The following is a 19673-nucleotide window of genomic DNA, read 5'->3' on the forward strand; positions in this document are numbered from 1 at the left end:
TGATTTGTATGTTGGTTTTGGTTTATTCAGAAATTCAGAATTTACAAGAGTGGTGTATTCCTGAAATTTTCAGAATGCGTTTTCTTTTGCTTTTGTATATAAATGGCAGCTTGAGCAGATGTAAATTTCTTGCACAATGACTCTGTGGACATTGCCTCCTGTCCTCTAGGGTGAATATGAGTGCTGCCAGTGGGAGCCCCGCTCTCGTAGGAAAACAGTTTTCTCTGGGGCCACACAGTCCTTATTCTTGAAATTCGTCGATTTCATTGTTGATTGCTTTGTATCTTTCTTTTTTACAAACATATTAAGGACTTTTTTTAAGGGAAATTTTCTTCTGTTATGTCTTTGAACATTTTTTCTGTTCTGCATGTTTCATTTTCTTGAGGAACATCAGTAAAGTCAGCCATATGTGCCTGTTATTTCTTTCTCTTTGTTCTGTTTCACTTTGTTTTGTTTTTTCTCACACCTGTTCCCATGTCTGGGTTTGCAGTGCTGCCTGCCTTTTGCTTTTGCTGTGATTTCCTTTATTTTCTTTGCTAGGTTCTACTAGCTCATCTGCTGTCTCATGATTTATTTGAACTTTTGTGTCTCCTTAGTTACTGAGGGTGTTAAGAGAGGGGTATGCTGAATGTGACTTTACCTCTCACTAGTTAGAATGTCTCCCTCTTTCCTGCTGTCAGGTACAGGTCAGGTGCCATGTAACAGCCCTCATTCCGAGTAGATTCAGTTTTCTCTGGGTTGCTTTGGCTGACAGTGACCTGCAGCAACCAGAAACTTTGTTCCTAGTTTTTGTGTTTGAACACATTCTCAGCAGATCTATTCAGCCCCCTTCCCTGGAGCATGCCTTACTTCACCTATCCATTTGGTTCAGCTACTGTGTTGGGACTGGATTTAGTTTTAGGAATTGGTACCTAACATTTCTTAGTTGATTTTGTTTGGGAACTCCCTTCTCTCCCTTTCAGGCACTCCTGAGATTATGTTTTAAAATATTTATAAAAACATTTGTAAACAGCCTGCCAGGCCAGATCTAGCCTGCATAGGAGTGACCCCCATTTTGATTTAAATTTTACTTGACAACATTAAAGAAAATTAGTAGATTATGCTTAAGAGTCAAGATTTCGCCCTGGCTGGCATAGCTCAGTGGATTGAGCGCAGGCTGCGAACCAAAGTGTCACAGGTTCAATTCCCAGCCAGGGTACTTGCTTGGGTTACAGGCCATAACCCCCAGCAACTGAACATTGATGTTTCTCTCTCTCTCTCTCTCTCTCTCTCTCTCTCTCTCTCTCTCTCTCTCTCTCTCTCCCCCCCTCCCTCTCTCCCCCTTCCCTCTCTAAAAGTGAATAAATAAAAAATCTTTAAAAAAAAAAGAGTCAAGATATCTGGCTTCTTTAAAAAAAAAAACATTAGATCCACATTGCCACCTTCTCATGTGGCATCAGTTGGCTGAATCAGAGGAGCTGCCCTCCCCTCTCCCCTGTGAGCTAGTGAGCTCTTTCACTCCTGTGCCCATCACTGCCCCTTTGTCTGAGGACTGTGATTATATGCCCAGTAATCATTTTTCTTTAAAACTAATATGGCTTTGATCAGGCCTATAGTAGAAAGCAGGAGCTTGTGGATATGTAGTAAATTAAGGCCCCTTGTTCCAATCAACCATCACTGCAGGCATCCAGGTTTGGAGCCCTGCTTTAGAAGCCATTGCTATTTAGGAGCCTTTTGCCAATCAAACTTACTTTGTCATATAAATTATTCATCTTTTTTCTAGTTGTATTTCACGTATTAGACCTTTATAAATGAGGCAAAATAGGTAGTATTTTAGAGAATGTTTATCACATTTAAAGATTTCACCTTTTTAATTTTACTTCCATTTTTAAGGCATTGGTGGTAAAACTAAAAGTGTTCCATAGCAGTAGTGCTGTGTATCTCTGTATCACCAGCAAATATCTGTTAGAACCTAATGTGTATTGTCCTACAATGCCTGTAAGAGTTAAGGTTACAAAAATATATTAAAAGGTTGCCCTTTCTTTTGAGGAGCTTATACTCTGGTAGATGGAGCTGATCATCTGCAGAAAAATGAATACCATTGTGAGGTCTTACCAGTTACTGGTACACATAATACTGTGGAAATAACTTAACAAAACTGCACAAAATGGGATGGGTCTAAGCAGGACTATAAGGAAAATGTGGGCTCTGCTGAGGTGGAGTTGGAGTTGAGGGGATAGGGGATATACACAAGTCTGCACAGAGTGAGAAAATTAGCTGTGGTGACACCAGCTTTCTATTTGGCAGTGCAAGACTGGCCATAATTTTGTATATTTGATCTTGCTTTAAATCCATGTGCATGTGAATGCTAAGAAATTATCTTACTGTATTTTCTCTAGAGAATGGTTTTTCTTGCTCTCACATGAAGTCCTGAATCCCATGTACTGCTTGTTTGAGTATGCTGGCAAGAACAACTACTGTCTTCAGATCAACCCTGCATCCACCATCAACCCGGACCACCTTTCCTACTTCTGCTTCATCGGTCGCTTCATTGCCATGGTAAAACTGATACCATATTTATTTAAATTTCACTTATTTCAAAAGTAGCAAAATGACATGCATTGTCCTTGGTTATGTCTGTTCATTGTCATGCAAGTGTCTTGTAAAGCAATGTTTAGGACAGAGGGAATAGCAAACCAGGGATGCTGGAACTGCAGTTCTGATCTCTAGTGGCTTGGCTATAGTGGAGTAGGTACAGGTGTTGTAAGAGCCTGGGCTAATGGGTACCAAGGGACCCTTCAGGCATTCCCTGAAGAACGGTGAGCAGAGAAGCAACAGGATCCAAGTAACGTGGTCTGACATTGACTTTATCATGCTGACTTTGCTGCTGTGCAGAAAAGAGACTATAGTTGGGGCAGAGGAGGCACCAGGAGAAGTGGGGACATATGGCAGTACAGATAAGGGACCTGAGTGGTGCAGCAACTGGGTGGTAGGAAGTGGTTTGCTATTCTGTGTTTGAGCTGACAGGCTGTCAGACTGCTTAGATGCAAGGTGTGAGACAGAATCAAGTGCAGACCTGTGTCAGTTTGTAGTCCCCTTTCCTAAGGTGGTGGGGTTGTGGCAAAAGCAAACTTGGGGCTTGTGGAATCAAGAATTTGGATTTGGTTTGTTAGGTTTTAGACACCTGTAGACATCCAGGTGAGGAACAAGTAGCCAGCAGACCAGTCTGGTAATAAGGGGATAGCTAGGTGAGGCTGTGCAATTGTTTATGGAACAAGTGTGGGTAGATAGGAAGCTCAAGGACATTTACATCAGGGAGATGAGATGAGAAGGAACCTGCAAAAGAGATGAGGTTGAGGAGCAGAGAATCCAGTGAGAATGGTTCCCAGCAAATGAAAGAAGAACGAATGAAGAATTGTCACCTGAATCAGTGCTGTTGAGCTGAGCACGATGAGGTCCGAACAGTGACCATTTGGTGTGGCCAGAGAAGAACCAGGAGTGAAAGCCAGAGAGATATAAAGAAGCTTGCTTCAAAGGATCAGAGAGAAGCTGGGCAGTGACTAGAATTGATGTGGGATTGAGAATGAGAGGGACTCACGAATTCATCTGCTGTTGCTGTTGATGGAATGAGAGGGGAAGGAACTGAGTGAGGCCAGTGCAATGAGACCTGGAGGACAAGACCCAGGAGAAACTCAGTGTGAACAGAGAGAAGTAGTAGTAAGCTGGTCATGAGCACCTGTGGGGACCCTGCCAGTCCTCTAATGGCTTTTTCCTAGAAGAACAGAGCCCATGACCAGATGAGTAAATTGGTGTGGACACAGTGGAGCATCAGCACCGCGCTTCTCTGCACTTTACTTGGGGCTGTGAGTAGGAATCAGGCATGTGGTTGTGCACCCATTCTGGCATGTTCCAGCATCCAGCCACAGGCTGATGGCTGAGAGTTGGATTTCGTGACCTTGGGATTTTGAAGGTATGGAATCTAAAGGGAGCATACACGGAAGTAACAGTGCAGGGCTGAAAGTGAAAAGGCAGCAGTTCTATGGATTAGGTTCCGTGGAGCAGAAAGGCCTGCTGTTAATACCACAGGCACTGAGCTGGGTGGAGGTGGATGTGCATCTGAGGTGACAGAGGAATTGCGGGTACTGGTCATCACAGCACCCCTGGCAGGTGCTGAACGTTTTTTCAGTAAAGTCTAAAGTCATGGACTAAAAGCCAGCCTCAGAAAGGGCTCATCACATGGGTTCTGAAACATGTAGGACCAGGTAGTTGTATAAAGATCGTGACACTGAACAGATGGAGAGGAACCCAGAGAGCCGGGGGTGACCACCACATGTCATGGGCAGCTGGGGAGGAGGGATCGGTAGAGAGGAACATACCCACTCATTTCCTGGCCTGGTGACATGAAAGGACAAAAGGAAATCATACCCCTTTGAAAGGACTTGCAGGGAAGCAAGGTTCTCAGAGAAATGCCAGACTTTTGTTAGAGCAAGATGTTTGTATTTTTTTTTTTTATTCCTCACCCAAGGATATGTTTATTGATGAGGGGGGAGAGGGGAGAGAGAGACATCAATGTGAGAGAAACATTGATCAGTTGCCTCTTGTGCACACCCCTACTGGGAGTCAAACCCACAACCTAGGTATGTGCCCCGAATGAAGACTGAACTCATAACCTTTTGGTGTATAGGACAACACTCCAACTGAGCCACCCAGTCTGGGCAAGACACTGTTTTTCTAAAGAGAAACAGTTGAGTTTCTGGGGCCTTTTTGCTAGTAATGGATTGTGTACAGGACACAGCACAAAGCACAATAGAGGTTGGGGACTGATGGGACTGGGCTCCCTGTGCTGGCTGTTGCCAGAGCAGTGAAGGCACAATGTGCCCAGGGAGCCCTGCATAACCCCTGGGCAAAGTAGGGAAAGCCAGGAGTCGGGGAGCCCTGATGCCCTTTCTCCATTCCACATCCAGTTAGGTTAATTGAATTTATAAAGTACATTAGAGTGGGGTTGGTAAAGCTCCTTTATCTCCCTCTTACTTATCGATAGGACATGATGTAGCTGAATGTTTGACCTTAGTTAAATAGGTAAAACCTTGTGATTTCTCTGTTATCATTGTATACTCAATAAGAAAATTATTCTGTAAATTTTAAAATAATTTTTTTGTTTTTATTGGCAGGCACTTTTCCATGGAAAGTTTATTGATACTGGTTTCTCTTTACCATTCTACAAGCGTATGCTAAGTAAGAAACTGACGATTAAGGATTTGGAATCCATTGATACTGAATTTTATAATTCCCTTATCTGGATAAGGTTTGAAGATTTATCTTTCAATAAGGCATTTTCTTGAAACCAATTTGTATGTCTTGTTAATTAGTATGTGTATATTTTTATCACCCAGAGACAACGACATTGAAGAATGTGGCTTAGAAATGTACTTTTCTGTTGACATGGAGATTTTGGGAAAAGTTACCTCACATGACCTGAAGCTAGGAGGTGCCAATATCCTGGTGACTGAGGACAACAAGGATGAGTACATTGGGTGAGGTTTCCAGAACATTTGGCACTAATCCCCTGTCTACACCCCAGCTTCCTCCCTCTCCGCAACTCTGGAAGGACTCCACATACATTTCCTATCATTTACCTTTTCATCTTTTTCTCTCTACTCGACCTATATACATGCTCCACCGTACTCCAGAGTTCACATGTACTATAGTAACTTCCCTGTGTCCTTCTCTGTTCTTGAAGTAAGAAGTGATCTTCCTTCTTCACAACCACTGGCTTGTGTGCTCCCTGCCTGTGTCAGGTCACATGTCACTGCCCTTGGTGCTCAGAGGTTGGTGCAGAGCCCACAGCTGCTTCCTTCCAGACAAGTGAATGAGGTGTTCTGTGGGGCAGTGTGATATGGACCTGGCTCTGACCGACCAGCAGGGTTCATCTCCTGGGGCATCTCACCTGCCCTCACACACCATTTTCAAATTGTCCTCTTGAATTCCATGATCCAACAGCCTGTCGTTTCTTCACTTTCTCCTTTCAGTGATGCTGCCCTCCATCTCTCTCTACTTCCTAAATGTGGATCTCTGTCCAAGGTCCTTCATTCAGCCTGTTTCTCTGAGGAGTCTGCTCTCATGACCTCAGTGTTCTGTTAAAGTCAAATATGAACTTTAGAAATCATTGCCACCAGCCAGCAGACTTTTCCAGGAAAGAACCAGATAGTAAATATTTCAGGCAGTTTACCACTGCCCATGCCCTGCACTTGGAGCTGAAGCAGTGCAGACAGGATGAGAATAGACCCGTGTGGCTGTACACCAATAAAATCACAGAATACACACTGAAACTTAATTTCATGTGGTTTTCAAATCATGGAATATTCTTTTAATAATTTTTCAACCTTTCTTTTTAATTAAAAAAATATAAAGACTGTTCTTAGCTCATAGGCTGTATGAAAAGCAAATTATAGACTAGAGTGGGCACATGGGCTCCTGAACTACTAAATGACCCAGGGTAAAGGTAAAGTGTCACTATCAGATTTCTCATTTTTTCTACCACGTCTTCACCCTCCTTCTAGACTTAGGTTCTCAGTGTTATCTTTGTTTGTTTCTTTCAGATTCTTTGTTTGCTTTCTGTAATTGTTCCCAAAATGGGATCATTTAACATACATTACTCTTAGCTTTTGCAGGTCAGGAGAGCTAGATTAACTTGCTTCCTAATAGTTAATCATGGTATGTCCATTCTGTATTACTTGCACCATTCAGGTTGTGTCCAGGTTGGGCCACTACAGACCAGGCAGCAGAATACTGTAAACATGAATCCAGTCATGCTGCTGCCTCTGTCCTTGTGGGGGAGAGTACCAAAAGAGGACATTTTAGTGAAAGACTATTAAATAGACATGGCTGTGTTTCTTTCTTTCTTCTTAACTTGCAGTTGTTACGGTAGTGTCCCACACTTAGCCCTCATTTTCTCTGAGCATGGAATCATCCATACCTGTTCCTCTGTACACATGTTGGAGCACATAGAAGATTTATCACTTTTACTAGAAAAACATTCTGAAGAAAGTATGTTCACAAAGGTAGTAAGGCACCCAGCTTTCTATATTTGTTAAACTTTAAGCTTTCCCCAAAGTCCAATCCAATGGTTATTAAATAACACAATCTAAGCATTTAAAAAGTGCTATCTATGTTTTCAAACATCAAAAAAACAGTTTAATGTTTGTACAATACTTTCTATATTTGTTAAACTAAGCTTTTCCCAAAGTCCAATCCAATGGTTATTAAATAACACAACCTAAGCATTGAAAAAGTGCTATCCATGTTTTCAAACATCAAAGAAGCAGTTTAATGTTTGTACAACACTTGTATACTTTGCTTCTTTGCATTCTGCACTTTGTGTTAAGGTAACCACTACTTTAAAAAATCTTTTCTGTATAGTACCTACTACATAAGAGTTCATATGTGATCTTGAATATAAAAATTTTGGGAGGATTTTATTCCAATCTCTGATACAGTAGCAGACTTTGATCTTGTTTTTTAAATCTGCTCTTAAAATTAATGTGATAATTATCTTTTACTTGTGATACCTTTTAGTGCACAAATATGACTGGGTAGACAACTCTTTGGGAGGCAAAAGCCAGCTGGAGCAGAGGAATTGAGATATTCCAGGAATATGGCAAATAGCAACAAATAGTAGCCAGAGAGGGGCCTCAAGTGGTAGACACTTGTGCCTTAGTCTAAAGAAACCACATTATTTCTAAGAAACCTGGATTTTTATCAAAACCAACAAGATGGGATGATCAGAAGTGGTTTTGGAATCCTAGTTATAGCATCTGTGGAGGATAAACTGGGGGTTGTAGATGGGAAGGGAGTGAAAGGGAAGAGAATGATAGGAAAGGAATGAAAGGGGAGGAACCCTGGGTAGGTGGTGGTCCAGGGATCTAGAAGGTGGGAATTAGAGACCTGAAACAGGTATGACACATAAAAATGAAAGGATGGGTGTTTGAGGACATTATAGGAATGGAATGGTTCAGAGTAAGTCATTACTTATACATAGTATGGAAATAGTAAATAAAGTAGTTAACAATTGAGGTTTCTAGACTGATTGACAGTGGATGTGTTACCAGGATGTCCACAGAGAGATGAATTACAAATGTCATCATCTCAGGAGAAAAGCAGGATTTGGGGATTTAAGAATTATTGGCTTTTCTATGATAGTTGAAACTTCAGTAATTAATGGAATGATCCTTAGTTAGTTGAGTGACTGACTAGAAGAGTTGAGAAGGCAAGAGATCTCAGTGACACTCAGTTATAAGACAGACACCGTATAGGACAGATGGAGAGCCTTTAAGAAGTAGGCAGAACCAATCAGCTTGTGGTGGTGCTGGGTGGAAAGGGCTTTGAGAACTGGGAATGCTCACGCAACTGTCACAGGTAGCATGTCACATGAGCACAGAAAAAAAGGGCACAAGACTTGGCCCTTCCAGTGCCTTGGTGACATTTTGTGAAGGCGGTTGTTTCTTCCTGTGGGAGGAGATGTTGAAAGCCAAACTACAGTGGTTTAAAACTTGAGTGAATGGGAAGTGAGAAGGTGAGGACTGTGAGCTAGGGCCCCCTTCTGATGAGTGGTGGCAGGCTAGGGAGGGGCAATGGACTGAAGGGGGTGTTTGGAAGAGAGCCATCTGAGCCGCATGGGGGCAGTTGGACAGAATTGAGGGCTTACGTAACTGACGTAGTGGAGTTTTGGAGGCAGCAAGGATGAAAGGTGTCTGAAACAAGTCAAGCACCTTCCTCCTCCACACTAGGGAGGGGTTGGAAGCAGGAGACGTGGAGAGGCTGCTCCCTCACCCAGTTTCCATGGCTGCTGCACAGGGGCCTCCACACCCACCTCCCTTCCAGACCTTATAACTGCCGAATTTTCTTCCTCCTTCTTGCCTCCCTCCTCTACAACTGCCTTATGACTCCCCCGAATGTTTTGTTTCTGTCTTAAGTAACTTCTCCTTTAAATGTTAGGAAACCTTTGTGTTCTCCAGTAAATCAGTGTTGAGTCTTCTCTGACAGGGACCATAACCTGTCCCATCTCAAGGCCTGCAGACAGTGTGCCTGATATCTTGTGACACACCGTTGCTTCTCTGTGGAGGGCTGGGTCAGGAGGAAAGGGAGTCCATTTGGTGGCTGTGGCTGCCCTTCCTGCTCATGGTGTAGCCTCATCGTCAGGGAGCCTCTTACATATTCTTCACTTTGAAAAGCATCTTGACAGCTGTACAGGTGCTGGAGTGAGTTCCTCGTGTAGACATGTGTTAACTCAAAACTATACATGTGTGTGAGGAATACAGATGGTAGATTTAGAAAAAAATGGAGTTAGAAGTTGGATTTTTTGGATTTTTACCTAAGCCTTTTACCACATACAAGTGACCTACTTTATATGTTGTCTATTTTCAGTTTAATGACGGAATGGCGTTTCTCTCGAGGAGTGCAAGAGCAGACCAAAGCATTCCTGGATGGTTTCAATGAAGTTGTTCCTCTTCAGTGGCTACAGTACTTTGATGAAAAAGAACTGGAGGTAAAGCATTTTAATTAGGTATTATAGGGAGTGGGGGCAGGGGCTAAATTGGTGCTTTCGCAGAATGCCCAATGGTTTTAAATCATGTGGCACAATCTAGAATCTTCTCACTCATCCAGAAGTTTTGGGGCTGTTAAATCCTAGCACTGGATGAGGGGCTCATGTTCTTTGAACCATGATGATGTCATGGGCACAAAATCATCGATCAGGACTGTTGTAAGGTCCTAGACAGTGAGTGTAACCATATTACTCATTTGGGGAAACTTTCTGATACCCTGGCTTAGTAATGAGTTACCCCAAATACCAGATTTTAAAGTCATGACTTCCTAGTGGTGTTAACTGTATTTAGATTTGTTAGAAGTGTAGAGAATTTTTTTGGAGTGTGACAAAATACACATAACACAATTTATCATCTTAGTCATTCTTAAATGTACAGTTCAGTAATCTTAAGTATGTTCACATTATTAGACAACAGATCTCCAGAACTTCGCATCTTGAGAAACTAAAACTCTACCCATTAAACAAGTTCTCCATATTTCCCACTCCCTAGCCCATCACCACCCACCTATTTTCTGTTTGACTACTCTTGCTATTTCACTTAAGTGGACTCACACAGTATCTATCTTACTGTGACCAGCTTATTTCACCGAGCATAGTGTCCTCATGGTTCATCCACGTTGCAACAGGTGTCAGAATTTCTTTTTTAAGGCTGAATTATATTCCATTATATGTATAGGCCACATGTTCTTTATTCATTCATCAGCCAGTGTCTCCACCTTTTGGTCATTGTGAATGCTGCTGCTCTGAATGTGGCTGTACTAGTATCTTATATCCTGCTTTCAGCTCTTCAGGTATGTTCCAAGGAGTGGGATTGCTGGATCATTAAGTAATCCTGTATTCAGTTTTCTGAGGAACTGCCCCAGTTTTCCATTCCCACCAAAGTGTACCAGGGTTCACATTTCTACACATCTTCACATTTTTTCTTTTTTTTGCTTTATGATAGACATCCTAAGGGGTGTGAGATAACATCTCATTACTGTTTTGATTTGTTTCCCTAAAGATTAGTCACTGAATTTGTGAAGTCTTTTCTTCCCATATGGACACCAGGATAGTCCTTGGCATTTCCTCTCAGCCCCCTCCCTGTAGGTGCAGTGTTTTAACTTTAGCCAGCTTGGATTCTTTACCAAGAAACTTGGTTTGTCCATGTAATCAAACTTGCATGTGAAAATTAGCATTTCATGTTTTATATAGTAGTATTCCTATGTAGAAATTAACCTGCTGAAAATTCTGACTGAGGGGGGGAAAATATTGAAAGTCAGGACTCTGCGTCTGAATGACATGTTGAATCGTTAGCCCTGGTTTACATCTTTCCTAACAGCTTGCTTAAACAAGCAGAAATACATTAGAAGAATGAATGGAAGATATTTTTTAGGGTAGTGTTAATCATTTTTTAATCACAGACTTCACTAAGAATCTAAGGGAAATTAAACTATTCTGGGTCTTCAAAACGCATAAACCTAAAATGTTCCATGGCACCACTGAAAGCTCTCCCTGGAGGTCCCCTGGGGAAAGGGTGTTAGGTAGTGGCTACAGCAGAGGCCCAGAGGGCCATGATGGGCTGGTGCTAGTCCATAGCCCTTAATGGGTCTTTACATGTTTTCATGTACAGCTGAGACATAGTTGGCTGCTTGCAGTACATAAGGGGACTTATGTCCTGTTGGGTACTGACTTGCCTTTAGCTCATAGTGCAGAGCTATGATAAAACACCCATCCCTTTTTGGTTTTGATTTTTACTCCTAGTCTGTTCTTTCTTTTCTTCCCCTTCATTGTCTCAATCCATGAATAATATTCAATAATGAGTATTCATATCATTACTCAAAGTAATGTCTATTCATAATCATGCCCCCTTTGGTAAGTTAAAAATATTTTAAACTTTAAGATATAACAGTTATTCTTTATAAAAACTCTGACCATACTAGGACTAGAAGGGAGCTTTCTCAGTCTGATAAAAGGCATCAACAAAGAGAAAGTTTCACATCATTGATTGTCAACTTAGGAAATCTCAAGGAACCTACCAAAAAACTATTTGAATTAATAGTAATATAACAAGACCGTAGGGTACAAAGTCAGTAATTATATAAATCAATTTTTATCTTCTACTTAATACTAGCAATGAACAATTGGAAGTCTTATTTACTGAAGCAGAGAAAAATGAACTACCATATTTTTCAGACTATAAGACGCACTCCCCCCAAATTTGGGGGAAGGGAGGTGTGTCTTATAGTCCGAATATAGCGTGCCTGGCTTGCTGTGGGTTGGCGATGGCGGTGGAGTAGGATCACAGGTTATTAAATATTTTACCACATTTTTTGCTTCAAAAATTTTTTTTCCTATTTTCCTCCCTAAAACCTAGGTGCATTTTATGGTCCGGTGCATCTTCTAGTCCTAAAAACACAGTACTTTAACCAAAGACATGTAAGACCTCTATCCAAAAAACTCAAACATTGCTCAGGAAAATTAAGGGTAACTTGAATAAGTGGAGAAGGTATAACAGGTTATATATCGAAGGATTCAGTACTGTAAAAATGTCAGTTCTCTCTAACTGAATATACAGTTAATCTGTATATTCAATACAACCCCATTCAACATCCCAGCAGAATTTTCTGTAAAAATCGATAGGCTGATTCTAAAATTACTAAGGAATACAAAGGCTGTGGATGGACAGATTTGGAGGCTGTGCAGTACCTGCTTTCAAGAATTGTTAGCCCTGGTTAACAATGTTGTCTTTGTGAAAGGAGAAACAAACAGATCAGTAGAACATTGGAAACTCCAGAGACAGACCCACATGTCATTGTCATTTGATATTTAACAGAAGTGATAATGCATTTCAGCGAGGAAAGGGAAAGTCTTCTGAACAAAGGACATTGAATCACCAGGATATCCACGTGGAAGAAAATTACCCTCAACTCTTGCCTCAGCCCATAAAAAAAGATTAATTAAAAATAAGTCAAACATAAATATGATAGCTAAAAAAAAAACATGGAAGCAAAATCTTGGTGTAGGCATTTAGTTTCTTAGAGAAATCACAAAAAAACTATAAACCACACAAACAGATTAAATTTGACTTCATTAAAACTGAAACCTTCTCCTCTTCAATGTTTTTACTTAAAAGACAGCCCACATATGGCAACAGATATCAACAAAGGCTTGTTTAGTACAAGGACAGTGACAGTAGGTAAATGCCTGAAAAGGGCTCCTTAGTCTCTGGAAAGTGCAAGTGAAAGCTCAATGAAGTCTACTTTGGGGCCATTTAGTTCTAATACCATGTTAGAAACACCTCACCCTCATGCCCTGGCCCCTTCAACTGTTAGGTATTTACCTGAGTGAAAGGAAATAAACCCACACAAAGACTTTTCTGTAATGTTCATCACAACTTTATGCTTCAAAGCTGAAAATCTGAAGTAATCTAAATGTTCACCAACAAGTGAATGGATAAAGTGTTGTATGTTCATATAATGAAATACACCCCAGTGATAAGAAAGTGCTGGTGCCCAAAGTACCAGGTATAACATTGTGTTGGGCGGGGAACAAACAAGACTGTATGTGCATGCACACTGTGTGTGATATTCTTGAGAATACAAAGTCATTGGTCACCTAGCACCACATGAGCGTGGTGGCTTTTGACTGAAAAGGAGACATCATAGAAACGTTAATGCATCTCTACTGCAGTGGTAGTTACACAGGTATGTGTACAGGTCGAAGCTCATCTGACTCTATACTTAAAATGTGCATCTCATTGTCTGTAAATTATAGTTCAGAGTTGATGTGTGAGAAGTATAATATGCACCATACTATTTTGTTATGCACAAAATAGTTTCATCCCATATCTAATAAATTGGAGTTATTTGAAAATTTCACATAGAATATTTTATTCCCAAATCCTGGATAAATGAAAACAGGTTAGTATCTTTTTAAGTAGATAAGAGCACTAATTTTTAAAAGGCAGAAATTCATGTTTGAAATGAATCACTAATTTGGATACCTAGTTTAGGATGTATTTATAGTAAAGGGAGATACTCTTTTAACACACCTATTGTTTTCTTAAAGAATAGCTGGGTGGTTTTCTGAGTTCAGAAAACATAGATAAGGTACCAAAGAATCTTTCATGATAAATAGCTATAAAAATTTTGTGGATTTGCTTACTGTGACCACTGTTTGTTGTGCACATGGAGTCATAGTTCTCATCTCCAAGTCCTGACCACAACTGAGACTGTGCTCCCCCCCGCCCCAGGTTATGCTCTGTGGCATGCAGGAGGTGGACCTGGCTGACTGGCAGAGAAATACTGTATATCGGCATTACACAAGAAACAGCAAGCAGATTATTTGGTTTTGGCAGGTATTTTTATTTTTTTTGAAACAAAGTACTTTAGATATTTTCTAATGAAGCAGCAACTTAAAAGTTTTGTTTTTTTTTTAAATTTTTATTATTGACACCAAGTTGAGACTTTTGGACATGGTTTTTTAGTCTTTGAATTCTAAACCAAAAGTGAGTATGTGGCTTTGTTTGGGTGGCTCAGTTGGAGCGTCATCCCATACAGCAAAATGTTGCATGGGGGGCGGCGGGGAGGCAGTTTGGTCCCCAGTAAAAGCACTTACCTAGGGTTGTGGGTTCCATACCAGTTGGGGTGCTTACAGGAGGCAGTGTATCAGTGTTTTTCTTTCTCTGTCCTCTTCCTTCCCTCTCTAAAATCAAACATATCCTTGGGCAAGGATTTTTTTAAAAAGTGAATATATGTTAAAAGATTGCTTATTTTGACCATTTCTGGATGAAAGAATGAATGGCAGGATCTTCTTTAAGTGATTACTTCTTTAAATTTAGGTATAGCATTTTTTCTAGCAATATCAAAGTACTCTACAAATTCTACTTAATTCTGTAAGTGAAGGAGGAAGTATGTTTTATGAGGAAGTCAAAGCAGACAATTCATTTGAAGGTGACAACATGCTAGGGAATTAGAATAATCCACAGGGTAATATCCACCCTCTCCTTTCTCTTTCCTTTCCTGGTGGCTAAAGCTTCCATCAGGTGGTCTCTGGGCATCCAAGTGCTGTGTACTGATCTTCATGCTAGACTCTGTTTTATATGTTCATTTGAAAATTTAAAATCTCTAGGCCAGCAGATAGTCTTCACATAAACCTAGTAACTGAGGCTTACATAGTAACTGAGCTGGTTTACTGCTTCACTCTCAGGTGCAAAGATGGTCTGGGTATTTGTATTACTAGAAAAGGATTTTCCAAAAGTTGCATCTTTATGGAAGGATATGTGCCATGTGTTCATCTTAGAGATATGTTTTGACATGCAAGATGGCACATACCAGAGTACTTAGTGCAGCATTACTGGTAACATTGATGGAGACAGGAAACATCTGATGTGCACCAGAAGGGGACTAAGTAAAATAAACTATAATATATCCATTCTGCAATACTATGCCCTGCAGTCCCTCTTAAATGCAGATGAACAAAGACACTGGAGATTGGTTTCGATAGAACATTAAGGGGGAAGGAAGGTGTGTCTGTGACACTGTCTGCTGGTTCGAAGGAAAATCCGAGTGTGGAGGAGCCAGCTCTAAGAAGTGGAGAGCTGAGCAGCTGGAGGCAAAGTCATGGAAGCTGCCCTTACTACCTGTGGCTTCAGTTGGGTCTGCCATTGTTCCTTTAGGCTCACTCCCAGCCTGTTCTCTTGGATGTGTCTAAATCTGAGAAGCTGACACTTACACCACGTAAATCCACATGGATTGGGTTGGTTTTAGGGACAGTGGTGAGGTGTATGCCAGACCCATTCATTTTTGTGTCTGATGGAGTATGTCAGCAGCACCATTGTGCATGGAAACATTGTGGCTGGATTAGTGTATGACTTGTCTTGTCCATCCCTAAGTTTAGTCCCACCTGTAAGGTACATGTCTGCTCTGAGCATCCCTGCATTCTTTGAAGATGCTCAGACCAATTCAGATCATTGTAACAGCATATAACCCATTTGTGTCCTTCTTTGAAAAGAAACAGTGAAGTAGATTATTTATGGAAGAATGCATACTTTGGGTTGGGAAGTGGTGCTGAGTGGGAGGAAGTGGTCATTTTTTGGGGGGTCCCTAAAGGGAAAGTACAGTTGTTCAGGACAGGACAGTGGCTCAGAGCTTACCCAGCGTGTGTTCTGCCACTTATTAGCCATTTGAGGACACACTGTATGGCTCTCCAGGCCTTGTCTCCTTACATGTAATGGGGATGCTAAGGTAGGACCCATCTCACAGTATTGGGAGGGCTGCACACCCAGGAAGTTCATGGCACTGTGCTGGCGGGACACTCCAGAGGTGACAGCTGTAACACCTGTCCTGGTTTCTTGGATCAGTGATGATATTTCTAAGTTTCTGCTTCCTCTTTGTAGTATTCTCAGCACTGCACAAATTAGCCCTAATAAATGGTAAATGCTGCAACCACTTTTTATCACTTTTCTTTTGAACCAATTTCATTCTTAAATTTCTTATTCTTCAAGTTCACTCTTAATTATCTGGAAGAAATTTAGGAATACTTTAAATGTCTACTATTTTCATTACTGAAGATAACTTAGCATTTATTTTACATTAACTTTGGCCTTGTTATAGTTTGTGAAGGATACAGACAATGAGGCGAGAATGCGTCTGCTTCAGTTTGTCACAGGAACCTGCCGCCTGCCGCTTGGAGGCTTCGCTGAGCTCATGGGTGAGTGCCACCTCTGTGGGTCACTTTGGTCACTCGCCTAAGGCTCATTCCAGGTGCTATACGTAGGGTAGGACAAGGAAAGTCACCCGCCTGAGTGGCCACTGCTCTGCCCCTCTGGGTGGTGAGGGTGTAGACCCCTGCAGATACTGGTTTTTGCACTGATGTGAGGTTTGCTGCTGGGTCCCTGTAGCCAGAAGGAGCTGTTCAGGGCAGAAGCAAGTGACACTGTAGTATTATCTTTGTGATGTGTTATATAACTAGTTTTCAAGACCAAAAAGTTTCAAGGATCAGATAAATTTTATTTTATTTTCCTGGTTTAGGAAGTAATGGGCCTCAAAAATTTTGCATTGAAAAAGTTGGGAAAGATACCTGGTTACCAAGAAGCCACACGTGGTAAGTTGAAGAGAGTCCTAAGTGGAAGGTAAAAGCCAGTCTTGTCTTTTTTTTTTTTTAATGTATGACCCAATATAACTGCTAATTCATTAGAGTAGCCAGATTTCAGCGTTTAGAACATACTCATTAAGGCAGCGTCCTATAACTGAGCACCACCAAATGGTTTCTACCTGGTTAATCTGAATACTTGCAAAGTGTAGCCCTGACTGAACAAACCAATATTTAGAGTATCCACTGTCAGTTTGCACTCCTTGGGGGAGGGCACACAACAGTTCTAGGAAGTCTGGAGGGAAATGAAGCTGAGCCATGGTAAACACAGCTAGCCTGGTGGACAAGGAACCCTCAGAAAGGGCCATGTTGGAGTTTGATGAACAGCATGCTCTGGAGATCTGAGAAATGCACTCTTTGTACATGGTTGTTTACAAATACCCTGAAGTGAGAAATTGCAGAAATGACTGGTTTGAGTGAAACAGACCTGTGAGTCAGGGGAGAGAGATAAGGGCTTTGGAAATGCAAGCAGTCATTACAGGTCAACTGTGCAGGACCCTGGGCTACTACTCTGAAGAATGTGGGTTTCACTGTAAGGGCAAGTGGAAGCTTCCAAAGTGTTTTACTTAGCAGATGATGAGATTCAAGGAAATCTACTGGCCAAAGGAGAGATCAGAGACAGTGAACAGGGAGATAATACAGAACTGTCAGTGTTCCCAGCAGGTGGCGACCTGACATGGGCAGTTCTCTTCAGTCAGAACTATGTTCGTGCTAAGCCACACTTCACCTTTTTATGGTATTCACATCTGCATGCTGGTGGCAAACTGTCACCCCTTCACCAGGTCCTTGTTAACCATGTGTGCTGTTGACAGCAAAAGAAAAAACAATCTAGGTTCACTGTGGATTACACCTCATGAGGCTGTGAGAATTGACTTTGTTCATCTGGTATCTAAGCATGTGTCTGATGATGGTGCCTGTTGTGAGGGGAGGCTTTTAAGCAGCTGCTTGAGTTGAAGGCTGGCTTTTTTATGAACACTCCCATTACTTCAAAGAATGACTAACAAATGGTTTATTCAGACTTGGATATTTGGCAAATACTTTCTTGAAAGTAGTGAAGTAAGCGTGTCACTTCAAGGAAAACAATTCACAGCATTTGTGGGCAGTGAAGGTTTTGAGCAAAAATTAGAATTTTGGAAAACTTTTATATATGCACACATATATACATATACACACCATGGGCTTGACAGCCTCCCAGGACTTTTTTGGTGAGATTAGCAGTTACTGACGAGATGAATTCTTTTTTCTATGACGTAATTAAATGTGTCACATTTGAAAATCCTCTGTAAGTTGGTGAACCAGTATTTGCAAGTGACCAATACATGTCACAAAATCATGCACGGGTAAAAAAAGATGGTTCAGAGGGCAACACGATCCAATGGATTTTACATAACAGTACAAAAAAATTCTTTGATAGGATTTCATATTACATGTAACCTGGTCAAATCTAGTATAGTGTCAAGGAATAATACAATGATCTGAAAAAGTGACTAGAGCCCATCTCTAGTTCCTGCTGAACGTGTGGGTGTACATTTCCTAACCAAGATCATATAGTACAGCAGAGCTGTACAGGTATCAGAGTCCAGACAGTAAAAAGATTTGCGGAAATATAAAACAAGGTCACGTTTCAAAATGAATTATTTTTTAAATTTTTCAGTTTTAACTTCTAATATAGTAGTTATAATTCACATCAACAAAAGCTGTTTGGGGTTCTCAGTACTTTTAAAGTATGAAAAGGGATCCTGTGACCAGACATTTGCATACCAGCCAAGATTAAATTGGTGAAGCCAGTAGAGAAGGAGTTGCCAAGGCAGGCAGGGCATTCCATAACCAGAGAGAATCACCAAGGACAGCTGAAAGGAACTGGCCTTTGCTGTGACAGGAGGGGGAAAAGTTGGTTGTCACTATAGACAGATTTTAGATTTTGTGAAAGGGAGACAGTTATCAACCTTCGCTTTTTGTTTTTTTCAAAATGTAAGGTAAGGTCACTGGTGGGGGTTGAAGAAAGAGTTGTCAGGAAGGCAAGGCTCACAGCTACAGGCAGGATGAGACTGCCTACTGGAAAGGGAAACCAATTTACCTACTTGTGGGATGTCCCCGTCAAAGTACAAGAAATGAAAAAGGACAAGATTGAAATCATTCAGGGTCTGAGTTTTGATTACTTTCGAAAGAGGGAGAGAGAGGGACATAAATGGGCCTTTCAAGACAATGATTAAAAATGCTAGACCATTTTCTCTGGGAAATGTTAAAATACTCTTATGACTAGGTCTTAAGTCTGAATAGACTGCTGCAAGAAATTTGTATACATTAATAATGATAGATATAAGTAGTATAGTAACATGTCTCTGTCCTTTTAGTTTTCCAAATGTGCTTTAAAAATATTGTACTAGAAATCTTCATTTTATTAAACACACATCTGATTTTGTTTCTGTTTAGTTTTAATCGCTTGGACCTCCCACCGTATAAGAGTTATGAGCAACTGAAAGAGAAACTTCTTTTTGCAATAGAAGAAACAGAGGGGTTTGGACAAGAATAAAAGGTTTCTCATCTTGGGGAACTCTGGTGTTCACATACCCCAGCCAAGAAAAATTTCACAGATAAGTGTAAATAAGCCGTTCGTTCTGTACGGTGCATTTTCTGAACATCTCTAAATATAAATGTTTTCTGTTGTTATACAGAATATACAAAAGAACTCATCCTTTTCTACTTTATTTATTATTCCCTTGAACTGATTGACCAGGAAAAGGATTACCTTTAACTTCTGCAGCAAGAGACTTTATTAAAAATAAGTATCTACATCAGTGTGCCCATAGTGGCTCTAGTTTTATAGAGCTGCATGGCTGCATCATCACAACAGCGTTCCTGCGGAAGCAGTCTGGATGCCTTCACCTCAGTTCTGCCCCCTCACATGACATATCCCATGTGGTATGTGCAGTTGTGTGGATGTTCAGGAAGGTACTGA

The 19673-nt window shown here is 41.0% G+C and overlaps 1 protein-coding gene across 5 annotated transcripts in view; it reads left to right on the forward strand.

The window, feature by feature from the left end:
- Positions 1–19407, forward strand: part of WWP1 (WW domain containing E3 ubiquitin protein ligase 1) — a 117506-nt gene extending 98099 nt beyond the window's left edge. For 4 of the 5 annotated variants that reach the window (XM_045849381.1, XM_045849380.1, XM_045849382.1 and 1 more), the window contains 8 exons: positions 2379–2538; positions 5151–5284; positions 5373–5513; positions 9403–9523; positions 13815–13919; positions 16177–16273; positions 16594–16666; positions 19148–19407. In XM_045849381.1, the coding sequence (XP_045705337.1) occupies positions 2379–2538; positions 5151–5284; positions 5373–5513; positions 9403–9523; positions 13815–13919; positions 16177–16273; positions 16594–16666; positions 19148–19247 (931 nt within the window). In that variant the 3' untranslated portion in view covers positions 19248–19407. The remainder of the gene's footprint in view (positions 1–2378; positions 2539–5150; positions 5285–5372; positions 5514–9402; positions 9524–13814; positions 13920–16176; positions 16274–16593; positions 16667–19147) is intronic. The other variant, XM_045849383.1, reaches the window with a different exon arrangement.
- Positions 19408–19673: the final 266 nt, after the last annotated feature.

This window comes from Phyllostomus hastatus, unplaced genomic scaffold, assembly GCF_019186645.2.
Source record: "Phyllostomus hastatus isolate PE091 unplaced genomic scaffold, TTU_PhHast_1.1 phas_contig_65, whole genome shotgun sequence".
Lineage (NCBI taxonomy): Eukaryota > Metazoa > Chordata > Mammalia > Chiroptera > Phyllostomidae > Phyllostomus > Phyllostomus hastatus.